Raw genomic sequence first — 22,929 nt, forward strand, 5'->3', positions numbered from 1 at the left:
CCATCCTCCTATGCCGGGCAACCTCACCTCCAGCATCACCCCCACACCCACTCCCTCCCTCACCCCCACCACCTCTCGCCCGGGGGCCAGATTGCGGCCCACCACCACCCGCAGCAGCATCACCCCCAGCAGCTCCATACCCAGCACCACCATCTCCAGCACCATGCCCAGGCTAGCTTCTCCCCCAGTGCCATCCTGGAGCGGAGGGACGTGAAGCCCGATGAGGAGGTCCACGGTAGTGGCTCCAGAAGCATGGTGCTCCTGCGGGGCGATGGAGGGGGAATCTATGCCGACCCCTATTTCCTAGGCCAGGAAGGGGGTCGGCTTAGTCTGGCTGGCCCCCACTCCCCCCTACCCCCGAGGGGGGATCCCTATGGCTCTCTCTACCGGCGAGGAGGAGGTGGTGGTGGAGGGTTGGGACCCGGCTCCGTGCGCTCCCTCACTTCCTACTCGGCGGCGGCTCTGCAGGGAGAGCTGATGGACAGCGGCATCCTATACAGGCCTGGAGGCCCGCTGTATAATGATGCTGCCTACGCCGCATCCATGTTGGCCATGGGTTTCCGGGTGCCACCCCCCTCGTCCCCACAGAAGATCCCTGACATGAGGGACTCGTATTCGGGCACCATGCCCGGCCGGAGCTCCCCTGGGAGGCAGACCCTGCGGAGGGACTCGGTGTCCTCCTCCGTGTTTGGGGAAAGTGCCAAAGCTAGGGGTCAGGGGTCAGGGTTGGGGTCAGATCAGCTGTGTCTGATGGCTGGACCTGGAGGGGAGGGCGGTGGTTTCAGTTCAGCACCAGGTTTAAGTTCACCTCTACCAGGCAACGAGACCGAGACCAGGTGAGAGTGCCAGTGTGTGTGTGTGTGTGTGTGTGTGTGTGTGTGTGTGTGTGTGTGTGTGTGTGTGTGTGTGTGTGTGTGTGTGTGTTTTGTGTGTCTGTGATGGGTATTTTGTGTGTTTCTGAACTTACTCATACCCTATGTGTTTCACTGCTAAGGGGGCGCATGGAGGTCATGGAGAAACAGATAGCCAGTCTGACTGGTCTACTGCAGACTGTTCTGACCAGGGGACCAGAGGCAGATAGCCCGTAAGGCACACACACCACACACACACAACACACACACACACACGCACACACACACACACACACACACACACACACACACACACACACACACACACACACACACACACACACACACACACACACACACACACACACACACACACACACACACAGAGTGGGGACCTTTAACTTATTTAGTCTTTTTCAGGGATAAGATTGAGACGTCCAGTGACTGCTCAGGAACAGACAGTAAGTATCAACTGAAAACAGAACAAATATACATTCACTTTCCCTGTGTCCCATTGACTTGGCAATTTAAAGGGTAAGGCTTGCAAAGCATCGTAAATGTTCTGTAGCTGAACTGCTCATGTGACTAAAGTGTGTATTCGCTTTTGTTAGTAATGTGTGCCATGCTTCTTGTGCCTTATTTTAGCTGGACGGTTAAAAAAAAAGAAAGGTACCTTCTTGTCCAAAGTCCTCGTCTTTTCCCTCCCTCTGTGTCTCTATGACAAATTCCTTCCCTTACAGTTGATGTCTCTCGTGTGATGCACTTTGAGTCTTGTGAGGATTCTGTTTTGATTCTCTTATTCTCTATGTCTGTGTTCAGTGTCTGGATTCAGGACTGGGCTCAAAACTCCCTACTGTTCCTGCTGGAGTGTCATTTAGATTGACTTGTTATCATCAGTAGTGGTGTGGTTAGGTTTCTTTGTATGCATAGTTGGTGCTTTGGGTCGATCAATATGTATTTCTACTCCTGATACCATTCACACAGACCTGCAAAAAGATGGTTCATTGCTGGAAGTCGTCTGTGTAAAGGGGATTTTATGTTGTCGGATGAAAGTGGGCCTTTACCTTTTTCATCCAGACAGGTATTAAAAGGCAAGCTTTTAGTTAGACAATGCACTTGGACACACATTGGAACTGTGACAAGCCCTCCCCCAAAACAAGGCGTTCTTCAAGAATTAGTTGTGCCAAGCTAGTTCACCTAAATTACAAAATCTATCTGCCTGGGAAGTTATCGATGCTGATGGTCTTATTTGGACTATTTTCAAAGCAATTTGATTATTTTCAATGTAAAGCAATATGTGTTTTTGTAGTTTGGGTGAACTCCAAGTTTGTGTGTACCTTAGTCTTATCAAACCAGTCCCTTTGTTTTGTTATGCATGAGAAAAAATGCCTGAGAAAATGCCATATAAACAAAGCCGTTTATTCACTGTCATTTCAATGGCCCCTTGTGTCATTTCAACTTAAGCGTCAAAGACTTGCTTGCTCCGGGCTTGCTGTTGTTACCCCTGAAATCTAGATGTATGTAAAGAAATACAGCTTTGTGTGTCCTTAAAACCTTCCCCACTCTGTCAATCATCATTACACCTATGTATAATCGTGTAAATCCTCCCCCCTTTTACGATGGACGATATAATTGGCTTCCGTGACAGCAGAATGCACATTCACGAGACCCTAATCCTGTTTTCTGATTGGCCAGCTCTAACGCCATCGGCTCCGTTGGCCCTGATGCCGCCACCGCCCACAGGGTCCGCCCAGTCACTGACGGTGTCGCGGCTGCAGATGCAGAACCACCTGCATGGCCTGCAGCAGAACACCAGCAAGCTGCGCATACAGCTGTCTCAGCTGCGCGACATCCAGGTGAGCTCCAGAGAACGGTATGGCCGTACACACACACACATTCCTCAAGGCTCTAGTTGTTTTCAAATGTTTTTACATATCAATGTGTAGATTGTGTGTGTTTTTGTGTTTTTGTTTAACTATCGCTGTGGGTACCAGATTTCCTCACGAGGATTGTAAAACAAGGACTATTTGGACAATTGGGGACATTTTGTCGATCGCCACAAGGAAAAATGCTATTTTTGGCTTAAGGGTTAGGTTAGGTTTAGGGTTAGGAGTTAGGGTTAGGTATAGTTTTAGGGTTAAGGTTAAGGGTTTGGGGTTAAGGTTAGGTTTAGGGTTAGGGTTAAGGTTAGGGATTTGGGGTTAAGGTTAGGTTTAGAGTTAGGGTTAGGGGTTTGGAGTTAAGTTTAGGGTTAAGGTTAAGGTTAAGGTTAGGGGTTTGGGGTTAAGGTTAGGTTTAGGGTTAAGGTTAGGGTTATGGTTAAGGGTTAAGGTTAGGGTTAGGGTTAGATTTAGGGTTAGGGGTTAGGGAAAATAGGATTTTGGATGGGAATCAATTTTTTGGTCCCCACAAGGATAGCAATACAAAACTGTGTGTGTATGTGTGTAATTTTGCATTTGGCCTGCCTTTTGGTCTGTGTGTGTGTCTCATGTTTTGTGTGTGTAGACTTGTCGTTTTGTGTGTGTTGACTTGTCGTTGTGCATGTTTGACTTATGCTTGTTTGACGTATTGTGTGTGCGTCCAAATAACGCACACACAATATGTCTTTGTATCTGTCCATGCCTCCCCTCTCAGTTGGAGAACCAGGACTCGGTGCAGTCCCTGCTGAGGCAGACAGAGTCGGAGCTGAGCCTGATGATGCTGGATGCCATGCGGACCCAGGAGGACCCTCTGCAGAGGCAGCGTCTCTTAGTGGAGGAGGAAAGACTCAAGTACCTCAACCAGGAAGAGCTGCTCATCCAGCAGCTGCAGTGAGTTCAGCCTTTAAGTCAGGCTTAAGCTAGGGTCAGTGTGAATGGAGAAATAATGCAGACTGATTCAGATAGTAAAAAGCTGAATGGTATATTTAATGTTGATCTGGAACCATGCAGTGCCTGCATAACATGGCTACAAGACAAGTGGCAACTGATTTTGGTCTTCACAGTGATCTGGAGAAGTCAGTGGAGGAACTCCAGAGGAACTCGTCAGTCAACCATGGCCTGGTGACAGAGCAGGATGTGGAGCAGAAGAGCATGGAGCTCAGGTCTTTGGGAGAGACCCTCACAGAGCTCAAGAGTAAGGATATCAATAGGGGATAATGATACAGGAAGATACAACAGTAAGGCAATGATTGGATGGAATAAAATTAACCCATCATATAATTACCTTACTAGATAATTGCCACAAGGACCAAATCTGTTGCATTGACAGTACATTGGCAGGTGTACGTGCCTAATATGAGTGTGTATCGCAGCAGGTAGCCTAGTGGTTAGAGCGTTGGGCCAGTAACTGAAAGGTTGCTGGATCGAATCCCCGAGCTGACAAGGTAAAAATCTGTCGTTCTGCCTCTGAACAAGGCAGTTAATCCACTGTTCCACGGGAGGCCGTCATTGTAAATAAGAACTTGTTCTTAACTGACTTGCCTAGTTAAATAAAGGTTAAATAAAAAATCAAATAAGAAATCATTAAGGAAGAGGTGCTAATTATGCAGATGTTGTCATGTCTGGCATCATAGCACAAAATCACACAGTGGAACGAGAGGCTTGTTTACCAACGTGGGATACCAGACTGGTTATGCATCTAAATACCCTGAAATCTTTCTCCATGTGGTAGCAGAACCACAGGGGACAGAAAGTACAGGAAGCCCCGGCAGGGTGCATGACAGGAGACACAAAGACACTACATGCATGTTTTACACACAAGCATGGATATGCAATATACACCTTCCCTCTCTCATTGAGTTAATGGTGCTTCTGTCTCTGTATCTGTCTTTCTCTTTCCCTCCCTCCCTCCCTCCCTCCCTCCCTCCCTCCCTCCCTCCCTCCCTCCCTCCCTCCAGACCAGTTCCCCAGTCTGCAGAGTAAGATGCGGGTGGTGTTGAGGGTAGAGGTGGAGGCTGTCAAGTTTCTGAAGGAGGAACCACACAGACTGGACACACTGCTGAAACGCTGTAACACTATGACCGATACACTGACCACACTACGAAGGTATGGTTCAACACAACAACTATGTCATGTAAACATGTTGTTATAACATCGTTGTTACGAGGGTTCCATTCAACTGGTGACTTGCTTTTCAAGATAAGTGAAAATGATACTCTTTCAGTACAAGGAGAAAGCACAGTTCATAACAAAAACTTTTTGGAGCAGATGAAAAATATATATTTTGGACTGATCCCAGAAAGCTGGTCACTAGGTTTGATGCAATAGGGCCCTGACAATGCTGTGTGTGTTGTTAGTGTATTGTATACCACCTGTACGTACAGAAAAGTGACCGAGGGCCTGTGGAAGGGCCAGGACGACATCTGCAGCCAGTCAGCCAAGCGAACTGAGGACACAGGAAAGAACTCGGACCTCGACATCCTGACCAGTCCACCGCTCAGCCTCAATGACCTGGGTGGCAGTGCCAGCCTTGCCAACTGGATGCCCATATCAAGCAGTGACCCGGACACCTCGGGACCTGAGCAGGATCCCCACCCTACAGCCAGCTACAGAAGCCGGGTCCTGGATGAGCTGCCGAGCCGCCGCGGTGCTGACAAATCAGTGTCCGTGGAGGTCAGACTGGTGAGGAACATTCCTCCTGGTGTTTATTCATATAAACTCCTCCTCCCACCGCTAAATGTACACATTTACAGGGGAATCTGTACATTTACCAGTGTGACCATTTTCTGGAAAATGTATAGATGTATAGTATATCTGTACATGAAAGACGCAATATATTTCCAATATACAATAATATTTGGGTTGACAAATATGTGTGTTGGCATAGGCTGCAGAGCGGGACTGGGAAGAGAAGCGGGCCAGTCTGACCCAGTTCAGTGCCCAGGACATCAACCGTCTGCTAGAGGAGACGCAAGCTGAGCTGATGAAGGCCATCCCAGACCTGGACTTCGCTGCCAGGCAGATCAACAAGCCCGTGGTGCCCCCCAAACCCCACCCCAAACCTCAGTTTACCACCCCTGTCACTACCTCTACCAGCGCCTTCACCGCCTCTAGTATCCTCACTACTACCAGTACTGAGCACCAGCCCAACAAGGTCCAGATCACTGCCCTGAAGCTGGAAGGGGGATCACGTCGCGGATCTGGTGAGACTGAATACCACATCCACATTGTTATATTTGTGTTTGAGTTACGACTGAACTGTCCTATAAAGATATGATGCCATTGTGTGTTGTAGCGGAGATGACCGTAACCAGGTATCGCACTGAGAAACCCTCTAAGTCGCCGCCTCCACCCCCTCCTCGCCGCAGCTTCCCATCAGCCCATGGGCTCACCACCAATCGCACTGGAGAAGTGACCGTCACCACCAAGAAGGTACAGTAAGAGAGAGATGGCTGGGAAAGATATACCTGCAAACCGCAGGAGGCTGCTGAGTGGAAGACGGCTCATGATAATGGCTGGAATGGAGTGAATGGAATTTTATCAAGCACATACATTCCATGTATTCTGTTCCAGCCATTACTATGAGCTCGTCCTCCTCAATTAAGGTGTCACCGGCCACCTGTGGTTCAAAGTATGAAAATGCACATTCTGAATGTTTCTGAAGATACTTTGAGTTAGGCTGTTGGATGTACTGTACGGATGTTATGAAGATACTTTGAGTTAGGCTATTGGATGTACTGTATGGATGTTATGAAGATACATTGAGTTAGGCTATTGGATGTACTGTACGGATGTTGTGAAGATGCGTTACATAGACGCCAACCCTGTTTTGTTTTTCTAAGAAGCTGGAGCCAGAAGACGGAGAGGCCCCGAAGACTCTGGTCAAGCTGAGAAGGACACCGTCTGACACCCCTCGCCCCGCCTCCACTCCCCCCGTCATCGCCGCCTCAGCGATTAAAGATGAAGACCACGACGAGCGGATTACTGCTGAACTAGAGGTAGTAGTCCTTTCATTTGCAGTGTGTTACACTGCTGCAAAATGGTTTACCTTGAGCAGCTGCATACGTACGAAATGAGAATATGACATACCGTATTTATTGTGTTCATTGCAATCGGTGTTCGGTGTGCCTTAGCAATATGATAACATTGTCTCTGCGACACTCTCCCACACCGCACCCCTCACCACCCGCCTTCCACCACACATCACCTGACAGATATTTCAGCGAAGCCCTGTCAAAGTGTCCCCTTCCCACTTACTGCCCAGCACACTAGCGAGGCCAACCCCTGCAGCCCGTACCCTTCCTTGCACCTCAGGCTCCTTGGGAAGAAAGGGAAACCTTAAGCCCCCCATAAGGCCCTCTCATTTTGCAGTGTCTGCGACCCTTCTAAGTCTGCCTCCTGTCCGGTCCCCCTCCTTCAGTCACTGCTGTTTCCTAGAGGGCCACTAACATCCCTGTTCATCATGGAGAGTCCCCTCTAATTCTGCTTGATACAGCAATTCTCTGAGCTGAAAACATGACAGAACGTAGTGCTTCTCTTGTCGAATTCAACCATCAACCATCTACAGTAATGTCTAATACCATTCAATCTAACTCCCCTGTCTGACTTAGCTAATTACTTCTTCCCTTGCTAATTCCACTGACTGCATTCTACACTCTGATCTGAATCCCGTAAATCCAAGATTGCACAGCAGTTCAGAATTCTTTGTCTTCGTCTTGCCGTGTATATATCTTTTTTTTCTTTGTATATATTTCATATATTTTGGGGGGATTTTTAACCTCAATTTCAACATACTCTCCTGCAACCCGCCTCACCCAATGTGGTATGGATCTGCTATTTTCTATACTTTAGAACCGGAACCCCCAACAGAAGCTAGCCAGCTAACTAGCAACTAGCTAGTATTCAGTTAGCCACTGCTAGCGGTCATCAGCTAACTTTTGCCCGGTCAACTCCTGCGAGTCTGCACAGCGCGATTCAACCCAGAGCATACCGGACTGCTTTTTCTCCACCAAATCTCCACATCTCCAGATTCCTATCGTAAGCTCTGAACCTTTCCACCTGGATCATCGCAGCTAGCTAGCTGCTATCCGAGTGGCTACTCCTGGCTAACATCTCTGTTCCAATGCAAGCACCAGTTAGCCTGGGACTAGCCTCGTGCTAGGCCCATCTCCCGGCTAGCTGAAGAGGTCCATCAGCCACTCCTTGGGCTACAATACCTTTTTTGCCAATTGGCCTGGACCCCTTTTACTGCCGACACGGAGCCCCGCCGATCCATCACGACTGGTCTACCGACGTAATCCGCCCGAGGGGGTTTCAACAGGCTCCTCCGTCGCGACGTCCCCTGAAGGCCCATCCACTAGCCTGCTAGCCGTGGCCCGCTAGCTGTCTAGAGCATATCGGACTGTTAGCTGAAGAGGTCCATCAGCCATTTTCTTGGGCTACAATACCTATTTTGCCAATTGACCTGGACTCTTTACTGCCTACACAGAGCCCTGCCGATCCATCAAGACTGGTCTGCCAACGTAACCGTCCGAGGGGGCTACAACAGACTCTTCCGTCGCGACGTCCCCCTAAGGCCCTTCTGCTAGCCTGCTAGCCCTGGCCCGCTAGCTGTCTGAATCGCCATGTCTCCAGCTCGCCTAGCTACTCACTGGTCCCTATGATCACTTGGCTACTCATGCCTCTCCCTAATGTCAATATGCCTTGTCCATTGCTGTTTTGGTTAGTGATTATTGTCTTATTTCACTGTCTAGCCTCCAGCCCTGCTAAATATGCCTTAGCTAGCTTTTTTGTTCCACCTCCCACACATGCGGTGACTTCACCTGATTTAAATGATGTCTCTAGAGACAAAACCTCTCTCATCGTCACTCAATGCCTAGGTTTACCTCCACTGTATTCACATCCTACCATACCCTTGTCTGTACATTATGCCTTGAATCTATTCTTACACGCCCAGAAACCTGCTCCTTTTACTCTCTGTTCCGAACACACTAGACGACCGACCAGTTCTTATGGCCTTTAGCCGTACCCTTATCCTACTCCTCCTCTGTTCCTCTGGTGATGTAGAGGTTAATCCAGGCCCTGCAGTGCCTAGCTCCACTCCCATTCCCCATGCGCTCTCATTTGTTGACTTCTGTAACCTTAAAAGCCTTGGTTTCATGCCTGTTAACATTAGAAGCCTCCTCCCTAAGTTTGTTTTATTCACTGTTTTAGCACACTCTTCCAATCCAGATGTCCTAGCCGTGTCTGAATCCTGGCTTAGGAAGGCCACCAAAAATCCTGAAATTTCCATCCCTAACTGTAACATTTTCCGTCAAGATAGAACTGCCAAAGGGGGCGGAGTTGCAATCTACTGCAGAGATAGCCTGCAGAGTTCTGTCATATTATCCAGGTCTGTACCAAAACAATTCGAGCTTCTACTTCTAAAAATCCACCTTTCCAGAAACAAGTCTCTCACCGTTGCCGCTTGTTATAGACCACCTTCAGGCCCCAGCTGTGCCCTGGACACCATATGTGAATTGATTGCCCCCCATCTATCTTCAGAGCTCGTACTGTTAGGTGACTTAAACTGGGACATGCTTAATACCCCGGCCGTCCTACAATCTAAGCTAGATGCCCTCAATCGCACATAAATTATCAATGAACCTACCAGGTACAACCCCAAATCCGTAAACACGGGCACCCTCATAGATATCATCCTGACCAACCTGCCCTCTAAATACACCTCTGCTGTCTTCAACCAGGATCTCACCTTGCACTGCCTCATTGCCTGCGTCCGTAATGGGTCTGCGGTCAAACGACCACTCCTCATCACTGTCAAACGCTCCCTAAAACACTTCAGCGAGCAGGCCTTTCTAATCGACCTGGCCCGGGTATCCTGGAAGGATATTGACCTCATTCCGTCAGTAGAGGATGCCTGGTTATTCTTTAAAAGTGCTTTTCTCACCATCTTAAATAAGCATGCCCCGTTCAAAAAATGTAGAACCAGGAACAGATATAGCCCTTTGTTCACTCCAGACCTGACTGCCCTTGACCAGCACAAAAACATCCTGTGGCGTACTGCATTAGCATCGACTAGCCCCCGCGATATGCAACTTTTAAGGGAAGTTAGGAACCAGAATACACAGGCAGTTAGGAAAGCTAAGGCTAGCTTTTTCAAACAGAAATTTGCATCCTGTAGCACAAACTCCAAAAAGTTCTGGGACACTGTAAGTCCATAGAGAATAAGAGCACCTCCTCCCAGCTGCCCACTGCACTGAGGATAGGAAACACTGTCACCACCGATAAATCCACGACAATTGAGAATTTCAATAAGTATTTTTCTACGGCTGGCCATGCTTTCCACCTGGCTACCCCTACCCCGGTCAACAGCCGTGCACCCCCCACAGCAACTTGCCCAAGCCTCCCCATTTCTCCTTCACCCAAACCCAGATAGCTGATGTTCTGAAAGAGTTGCAAAATCTGGACCCTACAAATCAGCTGGGCTAGACAATCTGGACCCTCTCTTTTTAAAATTATCCCCCGCAATTGTTGCAACCCCTATTATTAGCCTGTTCAACCTCTCTTTCATATCTCTTCAGGCCCCTCTTTGGACACTGTGTTAACTAACCTCCAGACGAGCTTCAATGCCATACAACTCTCCTTCCGTGGCCTCCAACTGCTCTTAAATGCAAATAAAACTAAATGCATGCTCTTCAACCGATCGCTGCCCGCACCTGCCCGTCCGTCCAGCATCACTACTCTGGACGGCTCTGACTTAGAATACGTGGACAACTACAAATACCTAGGTGTCTGGTTAGACTGTAAACTCTCCTTCCAGACTCACATTAAGCATCTCCAATCCAAAATTAAATCTAGAATCGGCTTCCTATATCGCAACAAAGCATCCTTCACTCATGCTGCCAAACATACCCTCGTAAAACTGACCATCCTACCAATCCTCGACTTCGGTGATGTCATCTATAAAATAGCCTCCAACACTCTACTCAACAAACTGGATGCAGTCTATCACAGTGCCATCCGTTTTGTCACCAAAGCCCCATACACTACCCACCATTGCGACCTGTACGCTCTCGTTGGTTGGCCCTCGCTTCATACTCGTCGCCAAACCCACTGGCTACAGGTTATCTATAAGTCTTTGCTAGTTAAAGCCCCGTCTTATCACAGCTCACTGGTCACCATAGCAGCACCCACCCGTAGCATGCGCTCCAGCAGGTATATTTCAGTGGTCACCCCCAAAGCCAATTCCTCCTTTGGCCACCTTTCCTTCCAGTTCTCTGCTGCCAATATCTGGAAGAAACTGCAAAAATCACTGAAGCTGGAGACTCATTACGCCATTTGCACACAGTATATAGACTTTCCTATTGTGTTATTGACTGTACGTTTGTTTATTCCATGTGTAACTCTGTGTTGTTGTTTGTGTCACACTGCTTTACTTTATCTTGGCCAGGTCGCAGTTGTAAATGAGGACTTGTTCTCAACTGGCCTACCTAGTTAAATAAAGCTGTTAAAATATATATATATATATATTTATATATATATATATATATATATATATATATATATATATATCTCCCTCACTAACTTTAAGCATCAGTTGTCAGAGCAGCTCACAGATCATTGCACCTGTACATAGCCCATCTGTAAATAGCCCATCCAACTACCTCATCCCCATATTGTTCTTTTTTTTACCTCCCTAATCTTACCTCATTTGCACACACCGTAAATAGATTTTTTTATATTGTGCTATTGACTGTATGCTTGTTTATTCCATGTGTAACTCTGTGTTGTTGTTTGTGTCGAAGAACCCTTTTGGAACCCCTTTTTCTAAACGTGTAGCCTATCAAAACTAATCACATATAGGCCTATAATATCAGATGTAAAGACAAGGTGACATTGAGAATAGTGAGGTAGAAAACCAGCCCATAATTTTTTTTATCTACAGTGTATATTATCAAAAAAGATGGCATCTGAAGGTTTCTAGCAAACCTGAGGTTAAGAATCAACTGTCAAAATTGAGTTCAATCGTGGCTTGGGGTGGTCTAGCGGTTAGGGAAGTTGATTTCTGCGTGAACATATAGGTCTACCGTGTCATTGTGGGTTCGATTCTGGCCCAAGCCCTTCTGGCACAAATAACTAAATCCCCAATTGACTTGATTTAGTTACACATTTCAAATATGGACAGTCCGGGGATATTTTACCCCTGATCTTGATAATAAATGGCAATACCCGACACTTACGTCCATTTATTATAATCCAAATAAGAATTCACAAGAGACGCAATGCAGCCTGCACGTAGCCTACATAGGCTACTTGAACTGGTACCCAGTTGACCTGCAGTCTAAGGTACAATGTAGGCACAGTACTGCATTGTATACAAACAAATCCTCCTGCTGCAGGATTATGTTCATCCTGTGACGAAACGGGTCAAATTAAGATCCGACATCTGTACTTCAATTCAAGGTTCGCTGACAGACGAAGAAAAATGTCAGAACACTCTTACTGCTCAAGTGACACATTTAGCTCTGTCAAAGGTCTTGTTTTATTGCTCCCGAATCAGAACAAGTCTCAGCTCACTAGGGAAGCTGTCAAAAGAGCCGTGGTAGAGTCAGTTTCAGGTTAACAACTCTGCACTACTGGCAGAAATGACCAAACTGATCAGGACGTAGGGACAGCTCTAGTGAGACTGTCTGCACCCAAAATGCCCATCCTATTTCCTATATTGTGCACTGCTTAAGGCTCTAACCAAAAATAACTGCACTATATTGGGAATTGCGTGTCATCTCTGAATTTACCATGGCGCAAATAAGACTTCATGCTTTTGTACTCCCACAGAATGCCAGCAACTCACCAGGGGCGTCCAAGGGACCTCAGTCGACTGTAGCGGCCAGACTGAAGCACCTCCAGCAGGGCAGCCTGGAGAGGCCCAAGACCAGGAAGCAGAGAGAGGACTTCCCCAAGATCCAGGGCCAACAGCAGGTATTCCACTTCTAGATGGCCCCTCCTCAGAGGAGTTTTCCTCCTCAGAACAGCTCTGGTGGCCTCCTGTGATATTGACAACTACCCCCTCTCAGAGCTGTCTGGGGCAACTACTGGGCTATTTCAAGACTATACTGGGATACAATATGTTATTAGTGGACACTGTAAGATGATGAAAAAAGGGGTGGGCTCATCTGAAATGTTTTGACTTTGAGCTGTGCCAAGTGGTTGGATTCTAAGTGGATTGTGTACAGAGTGTGCTCTTTCCCTTTGGCTGACATTGATGTTTTTGAGGAGACTAAGGTGGTGGGGATGTTGTACCCTAAATGAGCTGAGTGACACCTTAAACTGTACTCCTTGATAATGCCACGGAATAGTTTTACATCTCAATGTTGAACAGTGTTAATTTTGTCAGCTATTTTAGATGTAGTTTTCATCTTACTTAGTCTTTTGACTAAAATACCTTTTAGTCTTAGTCCCATTTTAGTTATTTCATCCTTCGTAGTTTTAGTTATTAACAGTCGACAAAAACTCTGGAAATGTTTTGTCTAGTTCTAGTCACTGTCATTTTAGTCACATTTTAATCTGTGATTTTTTTTCTCCATTAAATCATTAATATTTACCTCCAACATTCATGTACACATTAAGATAGCCTTGTCCAACTAGGCCTACTATCCCCTCATATTGCTGGCAACATTGCTATTGTGGCAGATTGTAACCAAGCCATGGTTTACCATATAGGCCTTGGCTTCAGGTTAAACAATTTAGACCTACAACTCTAATTTTCTCCCCGTCATAATGTTGTGATGGGGAAACAACAGTGATTCTCTTAAAACAGGAATCTGATCTTTCCGACAACGCCAGAATTATTACTGTACTCCTAATATTCAGAAAATAGCATTAGTAGTTCCAGTTGGGGAAAAGCAACGGCATTTGCCGATCGCCAGAGCGGCGACATAGATGAATAACAGATCACATGGTACTAGAGCTTCTGATGTGATCAAAGCAAACGTATCCTATATGAAAGTAAGAGAGAGTGAACATTATTGGTGCAGTTGAAGTGTTCTGGCTATGCATCAGTTCAATAGAAAGACGCGTGACTGAAGTGACCGCCTGGGCGCTGTGTGGGAGAGCAGGGCGGATCAACTCAATCAGCCAGCAAAACTGAAAGATCAATGAGAGGATTGCATTCAATTATGCAAAGACATGCATGCTTATTATTGGACAAAGCAGATTAAAGGGAGGTCAAAAGAAGCCTTCATGTCAAATCGAAAGTCCATTAGTCTGATGTGGAATGCTCATCTCGTTACATTATCTTCAACGAAAATGAAAAGTAATTTGTGACGGTTATCTGGGTTTTTCAGGACGTATCCTTTCGTTATCGTCATTGGCTTTTCGTCCGGAAAAATAGGTTGTTGACTAACATTTTTTGTCATAGTTATTTATTGCTGATGAAGTTAACCCTGACGTCGAACCCCTGACTTTTCTCCGAGCACATTATGATCCTACAGTACCACTGTTCTCTAGCGCTGCTTCCTTTCCTCAAATCACTGAATCATTCGGTCTCCAGCTGAGTCATTTAAAACCACAGTCCAAAAGCGAGAGGGTCAGGAGGTGAAAAAGTTTTTATTGTCAGAATATTTGCCCTTGTTTCTCAGTGGAGATGAGAATGTGGAAAAGGTAGGATAAGAAAAGAAAGAAAGACAGAGAGAAAGACGAATGGAAAGAGAAAGACAGACAGAACGAAGAAGCAAAGTAGAGCACACCGCCAATGCTTCTCTGGAGCAAATAAGACTGAAGCCCTCCTTTCTGAAACCCCAGTCCTATCTGGTTCAGCAGGCACTCCAACCCAGTAGGCTAAGCTGAGTGGCCCTGTCCCACCTCAGCCCACACTGTCCCTCTCAAAGGACCTTCTGGCAGCTCTCAAAGTCAGGTAGAGATAACACAGCCAGCCACTTCGTCCCAGACTGCACCCGTCCTGAGCCAGTCACCCCAATCCTCTCATTACCCTAACGGTGATAATCCACACTCCATTAGCTAACTCCAAGATAGAGGCCACTTCATTAACTCTAAGAAACAGGGCCCTTCATTTGGTGCTCTTTAGGCCTTAGGGGGTCTATTCACAGGTTATTGAAGTTCAAAAGGCTGACTTTCAGAGTGAAAAACACCCACATTTTGCCATGGTTCAACTGGGCTGGATTGATGCACCTGTACATGCATCTTTGATCAGATCTTGAAGGTGTTTACCTTATGTGGGGAAAATGCATCTCATCCACCACCAAAGCTGTAACTGCATCCATTTTGGTGAAGCACAATGTTTTCACCAGAGCACAAACCATACCTCACTCTTTGGGGTGAAGGCGAAAGGAGTCAGAAAACATTTGGTTATCATACAAGTACAGAAAATGACATCCCAGAGAGGTCAGTGCTCTTCACAACAAGGCCCATTAGCGAATAGAGTAGTTAGCACACAGCTAACAGGGGTGACCACATTTAAAATACCCAAATGTGGGACAACAAGACTATTTTGTGGGACATTTGCAGGACAGTGTAGCCCCCCCCTCCCCCCACAGAAATCCCCTTCCCGCTCATGGTGTAGTTCACATTTTTTATAAATATTGTCACAAGAATATTTGATATTTTTAAAACCCTCAAACACTAAGTTAGGCATACCTAATTTAGACATGCCTAATTTCATAATAGGCCATGGCATCATCACTGTCAATCATGAATGATAATTCTTCACGTTTTACTAGTGAAATGTCCAAACTGTGTCTGCATGCCAATCATTTGATCTCAATCAGCTTCATGGGAATATGCATTTCGATCTGCTTGAATGACTGTTTCGTGAGCAAATTAGAGCAGACGGTGTTAACAAAGTATATAGACTTCCTGTATTTTGTTCCAATCAAAGCACGCCTAGTGGCGATCGCTGTTGAGTTTTGGCCGCATGATAACATTTGTTTTGCTATTTAGCTAACCATCCTAAAATCTCATAAGAAATGAGGTGGTGTTTTTGGTGTAACGTTATACTTATACATAATACATAATGCCCGAGAAGCCGATGTTTGGAGGATATATTGGCACTGGTGTTGTCGAGGGCCGGCAAACCGTGTCAATATCAAATCAAATTGTATTGGTCACATACACATATTTAGCAGATGTTATATCTAATAATATCTAACAATTCACAACAATACACACAATTCTAAATGTAAAATAATGGAATTAAGAAATATTTAGATATTAGGACGAGCAATGTCGGAGTGGCATTGACTAAAATACCGTAGAATAGAATACAGTATATACATAGGAAATGAGTAAAGCAGTATGTAAACATTATTAAAGTGATATGTACTCCAAACACCGGCTTCGAGAGCATTATCACTTTTATATAACAGGTTACCAACATATTCAAATAATGATTTGAACGTTAAAATCGTTATTTATTCATACTATTTCATCCTTCCATGAGATATAGTCCCAACACAAATCCAGGGTTGCTACGAAAACCGGATGGTCGTTCGTTCTATCGGTTCGGTTGCAAGAGACACCCGACCTAGTCGTTAAGTCTTTTTGTTCTAAATCTATGGACACGACCCAGTCATTCGTTCTAAATGTTATGTTGCCATGATGATGGATACGTTCTTATCCCTTGCTTGCAAGCTAGCCATCTTTGGCTAACACAGTCATGTCAAACAGTGCAGCCAGAATAACAGCAAAGTAGCTGCATTTGCGTTTGTTTAAACGGTTTCTTGTGATAAAAAAAACATCCATTACAATGAGCGAATGATGTGCAATTTCGCCTGGCATAGAACATTTGCTCTCTTGCCAGGCCACTGTTCAGAAGAGATAGCCAATTACACAGCTAACACACTCACTTAAAACCGAAGCTGGAATGACAGCAAACTAGCTTTATTTCATGTTTTTCTATTGACATTTCTTTGTATATATCCATAAAAATTATGCTGATTCATGATTTCGACTGGCTGAGAAAAGCTGCTAGCCTGTCTGTCTTGTTCCATCTCCTGATACGTTCATTAACATAGGACAGCTGGAGATCGAATTTCAATATTGAAACAATGTGGCAAATGTCGGAGAGTTCATTGTTATGGATGTATCCCCCCAAAAAAAATCACTAGAAAAAAGCTTAAACAAACGCAAATGCAGCTACTTTGCTGTTATTCTGGCTGCACTGTTTGACGTGACTGTGTTAGCCAAAGTTGACTAGCTAGCAAGCAAGGGATAAGAACATTGCTAGCCATCATGGCAACAGAACATTTAGAACGAACGACTGGGTCGCGTCCATAGATCTAGAACAAAAAGATTTAACTAGGTCGACTGGCAACCCAACTGATAGACTGAACAACCAGCTGGCTTGGGTACAAATCCTAGATTTGTGTCGGGACTATATCTCGTGGAAGGATGAAATAGTATGAATAAATTAATCAAAATAAAGTTTTTAATGAATATATGTGAATCATTATTTGAATATGTTGGTAATCCGGTTGTATAAAAGTGACAAAACCCTCAAAGCCCGTGTTTGGAGGTTATATTGGCACGGGTTACAACATCTGTGCCAATATATCCTCCAGACATCGGCTTCTCTGGCATGATCACTTAACTAAACAGGCACTAATGTGAGAAGTGGCAGTAACACTACACCCCTGCAGTCCTCGCCGAATGAGCAATTGAAACGTACCTAACCTACTCAATTGCCTACGCAAAATTGTGTGATGCAGAAACGAGAGACCACAAAATCTGAAAATATTTGTCCATGGAAACATTTCTGGTTGGTCTCAGGGAATGTAAAACAGTTAGAATGGGAGACTTTTAAAACGAGATTGAGTGGAATCGCAGCAAATATGTTGAATGAGCAAATCGCCAAAATGCGGGACGGTCCCGCACAATCTGGGACATGTGGTCACTCTAATGTCAACCTCTATTTGACACAGTGGAGCAGTCTGGGCAGTGTATGGTACTTCCTCGAGAAATACACCCCAAGTATTCATGTCTAGTTCTGCTGTTTGCTGGAAACCACTCAATTGTGTGAGATTGTGATGCCTCCTAGTGCGCCTTCCTTCCCCATCTCCCTTTTGTCATGACCAGATACGCCCTCTGAGTCTGCGGATGCCGTTTCATTAGTATCATTACACTGTGCATTCAAATCCTCACAGTTAACTTTATGATATTTTTTTTTTACAGATTACGCTCATTAGAAGAGTGAGTCCTCTCATGGTGCTGATGATGTATTATATTAAATGTCTGACCTGACATTTAATTAAATGTATGGGGTTTGTAGCATACAGTAAAAAATAGATATATTTACAGTACCAGTCAAAAGTTTGGACACACCTACTCAATCAAGGGTTTTCCTTAATTTACATTTTTACTACATTGTAGAATAATAGTAAAGACATCAAAACGATTAAATAACACATATGGAATCATGTAGTAACCAAAAAAGTGTTAAACAAATCAAAATATATTTTAAATTTGAGATTCTTCAAAGTAGCCACCCTTTGCCTTGATGAAAGCTTCGCACACTCTTGGCATTCTGTCAATCAGCTTCATGAGGTAGTCAACTGGAATGCATTTCAATTAACAGGTGTGCCTTGTTAAAAGTTTATTTGTGTAATTTCTTTCTTTCTAAATGCATTTGAGCCAATCAGTTGTGTTGTGACAAGGTAGGGTTGGTATACAGAAGATAGCCCTATTTGGTAAAAAACAAAGTCCAAATTATGACAAGAACAGCTCAAACAAGCAAAGAGAAACAACAGTCCATCATTACTTTAAGACATGAAGGTCAGTCAATACGGAAAATGTCAAGAACTTTGAAAGTTTCTTCAAGTGCAGTCGCAAAAACCATCCAGCGCTATGATGAAACTGGGTCTCATGAAGAACACCACAGGTAAGGAAGACCCAGAGTTACCTCTGCTGCAGAGGATAAGTTCATTAGAGTTACCAGCCTCAGATTGAAGCCCAAATAAAGGCCTCACACAGTTCAAGTAACAGACACATCTTAACATCAACTGTTCAGAGGAGACTGTGTGAATCAGGCCTTCATGGTTGAATTGCTGCAAAGAAACCACTACTAAAGGACACCAATAATAAGAAGAGACTTGCTTGAGCCAAGAAACACGAGCAATAGACATTAGACTGGTGGAAATCTGTCCTTTGGTCTGATGAGTCCAAATTTGAGATTTTTGGTTCCAACCGCCGTGTCTTTGTGAGACGCAGAGTAGGTGAATGGATGATCTCTGCATGTGTGATTCCCACTGTGAAGCATGGAGGAGGAGGTGTGATGGTGTGGGGGTGCTTTGCTGGTGACACTGTCAGTGATTTATTTAGAATTCAAGGCACACTTAAACTGCATGGCTTCCACAGCATTCTGCAGCGATATGCCATCCCATCTAGTTTGCACTTAGTGGGACTATCATTTGTTTTTCAACAGGACAATGACCCAAAACACACCTCCAGGCTTTGTAAGGGCTATTTGACCAAGAAGGAGAGTGATGGTGCTGCATCAGATGACCTGGTTTCCAAAATCCACAATCACAATGGTAAAAATATAGAAAAACCCTTGAATTAGTGGGTGTGTCCAAACTTTTAACTGGTACTCTCTCTCTCTCTTTCGCTCTCTCGCTCTATATATACACTACCATTCAAAAGTTTGGGGTCACTTAGAAATGTTCTTGTTTTTGAAAGAAAAGCACATTTTTTGTCCATTTAAATAACATCAAATTGATCAGAAATACAGTGTAGACATTGTTAATGATGTAAATTACTATTGTAGCTGGAAACGGCAGATTTTTAAAATGGAATATCTTCATAGGTTTACAGAGGCCCATTATCAGCAACCATCACTCCTGTGTTCCAATGGCACGTTGTGTTAGCTAATCCAAGTTTATCATTTTAAAAGGCTAATTCATCATTAGAAAACCATTTAGCAATTATGTTAGCACAGCTGAAAACTGTTGTTCTTATTAAAGAAGCAATAAAACTGGCCTTCTTTAGACTAGTTGAGTATCTAGAGCATCAGCATTTTTGGGTTCGATTACAGCCTCCAAATGGCCAGAAACAAATAAACTTTGTTTCTGGCCATTTGCCTCTTCACCGTTGACATTGAGACTGGTGTTTTGCGGGTACTATTTAATTAAGCTGCCAGTTAAGGACTTGTGAGGCGTCTGTTTCTCAAACTAGACACTCTAATGTACTTGTCCTCTTGCTCAGTTGTGCACCGAGGCCTCCCACTCCTCTTTCTATTCTGGTAAGAGACAGTTTCCGCTGTTCTGTGAAGGGAGTAGTACACAGCGTTGTACGAGATCTTCAGTTTCTTGGCAATTTCTCGCATGGAATAGCCTTCATTTCTCAGAACAAGAATAGACTGACGAGTTTCAGAAGAAAGTTCTTTGTTTCTGGCCATTTGGAGCCTGTAATCGAACCCACAAATGCAGATGCTCCAGATACTCAACTAGTCTAAAGGCCAGTTTTATTGCTTCTTTATCAGAACAACAGTTTTCAGCTGTGCTAACATAACTGCAAAAGGGATTTCTAATGATCAATTAGCCTTTTAAAATTATAAACTTGGATTAGCTAACACAACGTGCCATTGGAACACAGGAGTAATGGTTGCTGATAATGGGCCTCTGTACGCCTATGTAGATATTCCATAAAAAACAGTCGTTTCCAGCTACAATAGTCATTTACAACATTAACAATGTCTACACTGTATTTCTGATCAATTTGATGTTATTTTAATGGACAAAAAATGTGATTTTCTTTCAAAAACAAGGACATTTCTAAGTGACCCCAAACTTTTGAACTTTAGTATATATATATATATATATATATATATAAAAATAAATAGGCAACTAGGTCAGTGAAATGTAGTGAACTGTCTGTGATCAAACAAACAAAAGACCTGTTCAACTGTATGTTTAACATATGCAAATAATATGAATGAATTTATGTTGGAGTCAGCTGAATATATTGGACAAACATGCATCTACTGTATGTGAACTGTATGTACAGTGTGGTTAAAATAAAACCACATGCGTAGGCTATTTTGTGTACTGTAATGCATCATGTTAGGCTCATTCTTTCAACAATACATGACTGCTTCAGACATGAACCAACGAGGTCATTTTGAACCAATAGGATTTAACTAAGACCGTACCACAACGTAAACATGTTCTTCCCCCTTCGTTTTATCCTGAGGGGAAAATATGCACAAGCTGAAAAATCGGCAATGTTAAAATCAACAGAGGTGAAGTTTGTGTGTGCACAACATATGAATGCCTAGGGGTTATCTGATCAAAAAGGCTTAGTTGGCATTATACTATTTGATACCTGAGGACATTGTGTGGACATGCACACTACACAGCGCTAGCTACATTCACTGTTCCAATAGCTGTCCAGAAAGACTGCCAACAGGCAATGCCTAACCTCTTTATCTAGCTTGAACAGGTGGACTTTTTGTGTGTCCCTGAATGGATGATTTTGGCGTTAATGCGCATTATCTGGGGAATGGAGGCTCTCGTGGGAGATTCCCTCAATCTCCTGCGAGCGATGGCACACCTGTCTCTTCCTGTCCTTGTACAGGATTTTCGTGATACAGGCCCCAAGAGCCACAGATGTCCTGGTGTCCCTTGAGGCAAAGATGCGGATCATGTCCCTATCAATTTGACACAAGCTGATGTCAATGATACTTTCCCATACCTTTTTCAGACTACAAAGATTGTCAAAATTGCGGTACCAATTTTTGTCTCTATCCCTCCTTTCACAATTACCAATTGCCCCTCCCTTTCCCCACCTGAATGTACAGACTGTATCTATGAAATTCCATCCCCCATGTAGACCAAAGCTGGTGTAGTCTTCCACTGCTCTTCATCCCACCCAGTCTATCTCACTGTGAGCAGTGGGCCTCCCAAGGACACATGAGGAAAACATAGCCAGACAGGGCTGACATTGATCTAAATCTACATCAACGCAACCAGCTCTCTTGGCATCCTTAAAGGCACGCCTCCCCTCTCCTCTCCTCTCCTACCTCCCTTTGTACATGGTCTCGGCTTAATAGGAGGTCTGCGTTGTTAATCTTGGGTGTTTGTCTTATTTGTCCCCCTAATCCTTTTGCCCCGTTGAATGGTTGGACGTGTAAACGAATGTGGCAGCTGTGTGGGGGCCCATAGACATCTAACCGGAGGGGGAAATCTCTTGTTCGCTAAAGGTAATGGTAATTCATTAGCGTTGGCATCAAATCAAGCTTGATGAGTCAGCGAGACAGGCTCAGCGCCATCTTTCTTCTCCTGGGGTTTGTTTGGGTCTCCATGGCTCTATGGAGAAGCCCCTGTAGGTGCCATTCAGATCAGTCCATTTAGTCTGGCAGGCAGCCCACTGTCTGGACAAAGAAAGCATCTTAACTGTTTCAGACAGGACGAATTCATTGAAAATGTGTGTTGTTTCGGAGTGAGCATTGTTTGGTTGACGCTAACGGCCAATCGTAGCTTTTGATTTTAGCCCCCTATATGTATCCAGACTAGCCAGCAGCCGAGAGTAGAAGTTCAAACAAAGGCGTAATCGACCAATCGCAGAGCAAGAAAGTATGCCTAGGGTTAACCTTCACTTATAAAGATCATATAATATTGGAACGCCTATTATCCTCTGCTAAAAATGTTCTAGGTATAGCATGCACTCTATTACATAGTTCTCCATTATAGCTCGCCTAGTCCATATTCCTATCCTCCTCCACGTCTTCCTCTCTTCTTCTCATCTCTCAATCCTTATTTCCTTTCCTCTTCTCACTTCACCCCTTCCTTTCCTCTCCCCTCCCAACTCACCTTCCTCTCCTCCCCACTGTGAGGAAGCTAAATCAAGACAGATTGCCCGTCCTCAAGCCCTGACAGCAGTGCCGTACTGATCACAGCATCACTTCTCCAGCTCTGCCTACGCTCAGCTTAGTGACAGCCACAATGCTCTGATCTCGACACCAGCCTGACGACTGATGCGCTGAACACAGCGTCCCCTGTGGCCAATCGGGGGAAATACAGAGGGCTGCAGCACTGGCTGTAGCATAGTACCCCATGTGGCCAATTAGATGCATATGGAAGCTGGAAGATAATCAATGACGAAGACAGTAGCTCTTGACTCGTCTGTCTGTATCTGGAAGGGGTCACCAGATA

General features: G+C 44.7%; 1 protein-coding gene across 1 annotated transcript in view; it reads left to right on the forward strand.

Moving 5' to 3' along the window:
• LOC120045781 (SRC kinase signaling inhibitor 1-like) overlaps window positions 1-12,763 on the forward strand; it is a 41,280-nt gene extending 28,517 nt beyond the window's left edge. The window contains exons 6-19 of the mRNA XM_038990711.1: window positions 1-77; window positions 177-836; window positions 995-1,084; window positions 1,671-1,720; window positions 2,547-2,707; window positions 3,486-3,661; window positions 3,835-3,965; window positions 4,729-4,876; window positions 5,155-5,443; window positions 5,658-5,973; window positions 6,066-6,202; window positions 6,586-6,768; window positions 6,985-7,008; window positions 12,605-12,763. The exon at window positions 1-77 is cut by the window's left edge and continues 135 nt beyond it. Coding sequence (XP_038846639.1) covers window positions 1-77; window positions 177-836; window positions 995-1,084; window positions 1,671-1,720; window positions 2,547-2,707; window positions 3,486-3,661; window positions 3,835-3,965; window positions 4,729-4,876; window positions 5,155-5,443; window positions 5,658-5,973; window positions 6,066-6,202; window positions 6,586-6,768; window positions 6,985-7,008; window positions 12,605-12,763 — 2,601 coding nt within the window. The remainder of the gene's footprint in view (window positions 78-176; window positions 837-994; window positions 1,085-1,670; window positions 1,721-2,546; window positions 2,708-3,485; window positions 3,662-3,834; window positions 3,966-4,728; window positions 4,877-5,154; window positions 5,444-5,657; window positions 5,974-6,065; window positions 6,203-6,585; window positions 6,769-6,984; window positions 7,009-12,604) is intronic.
• The last annotated feature ends 10,166 nt before the right edge of the window (window positions 12,764-22,929 follow it).

The sequence above is a fragment of the Salvelinus namaycush genome, chromosome 4 (genome assembly GCF_016432855.1).
Source record: "Salvelinus namaycush isolate Seneca chromosome 4, SaNama_1.0, whole genome shotgun sequence".
Classification (NCBI taxonomy): Eukaryota; Metazoa; Chordata; class Actinopteri; order Salmoniformes; family Salmonidae; genus Salvelinus; species Salvelinus namaycush.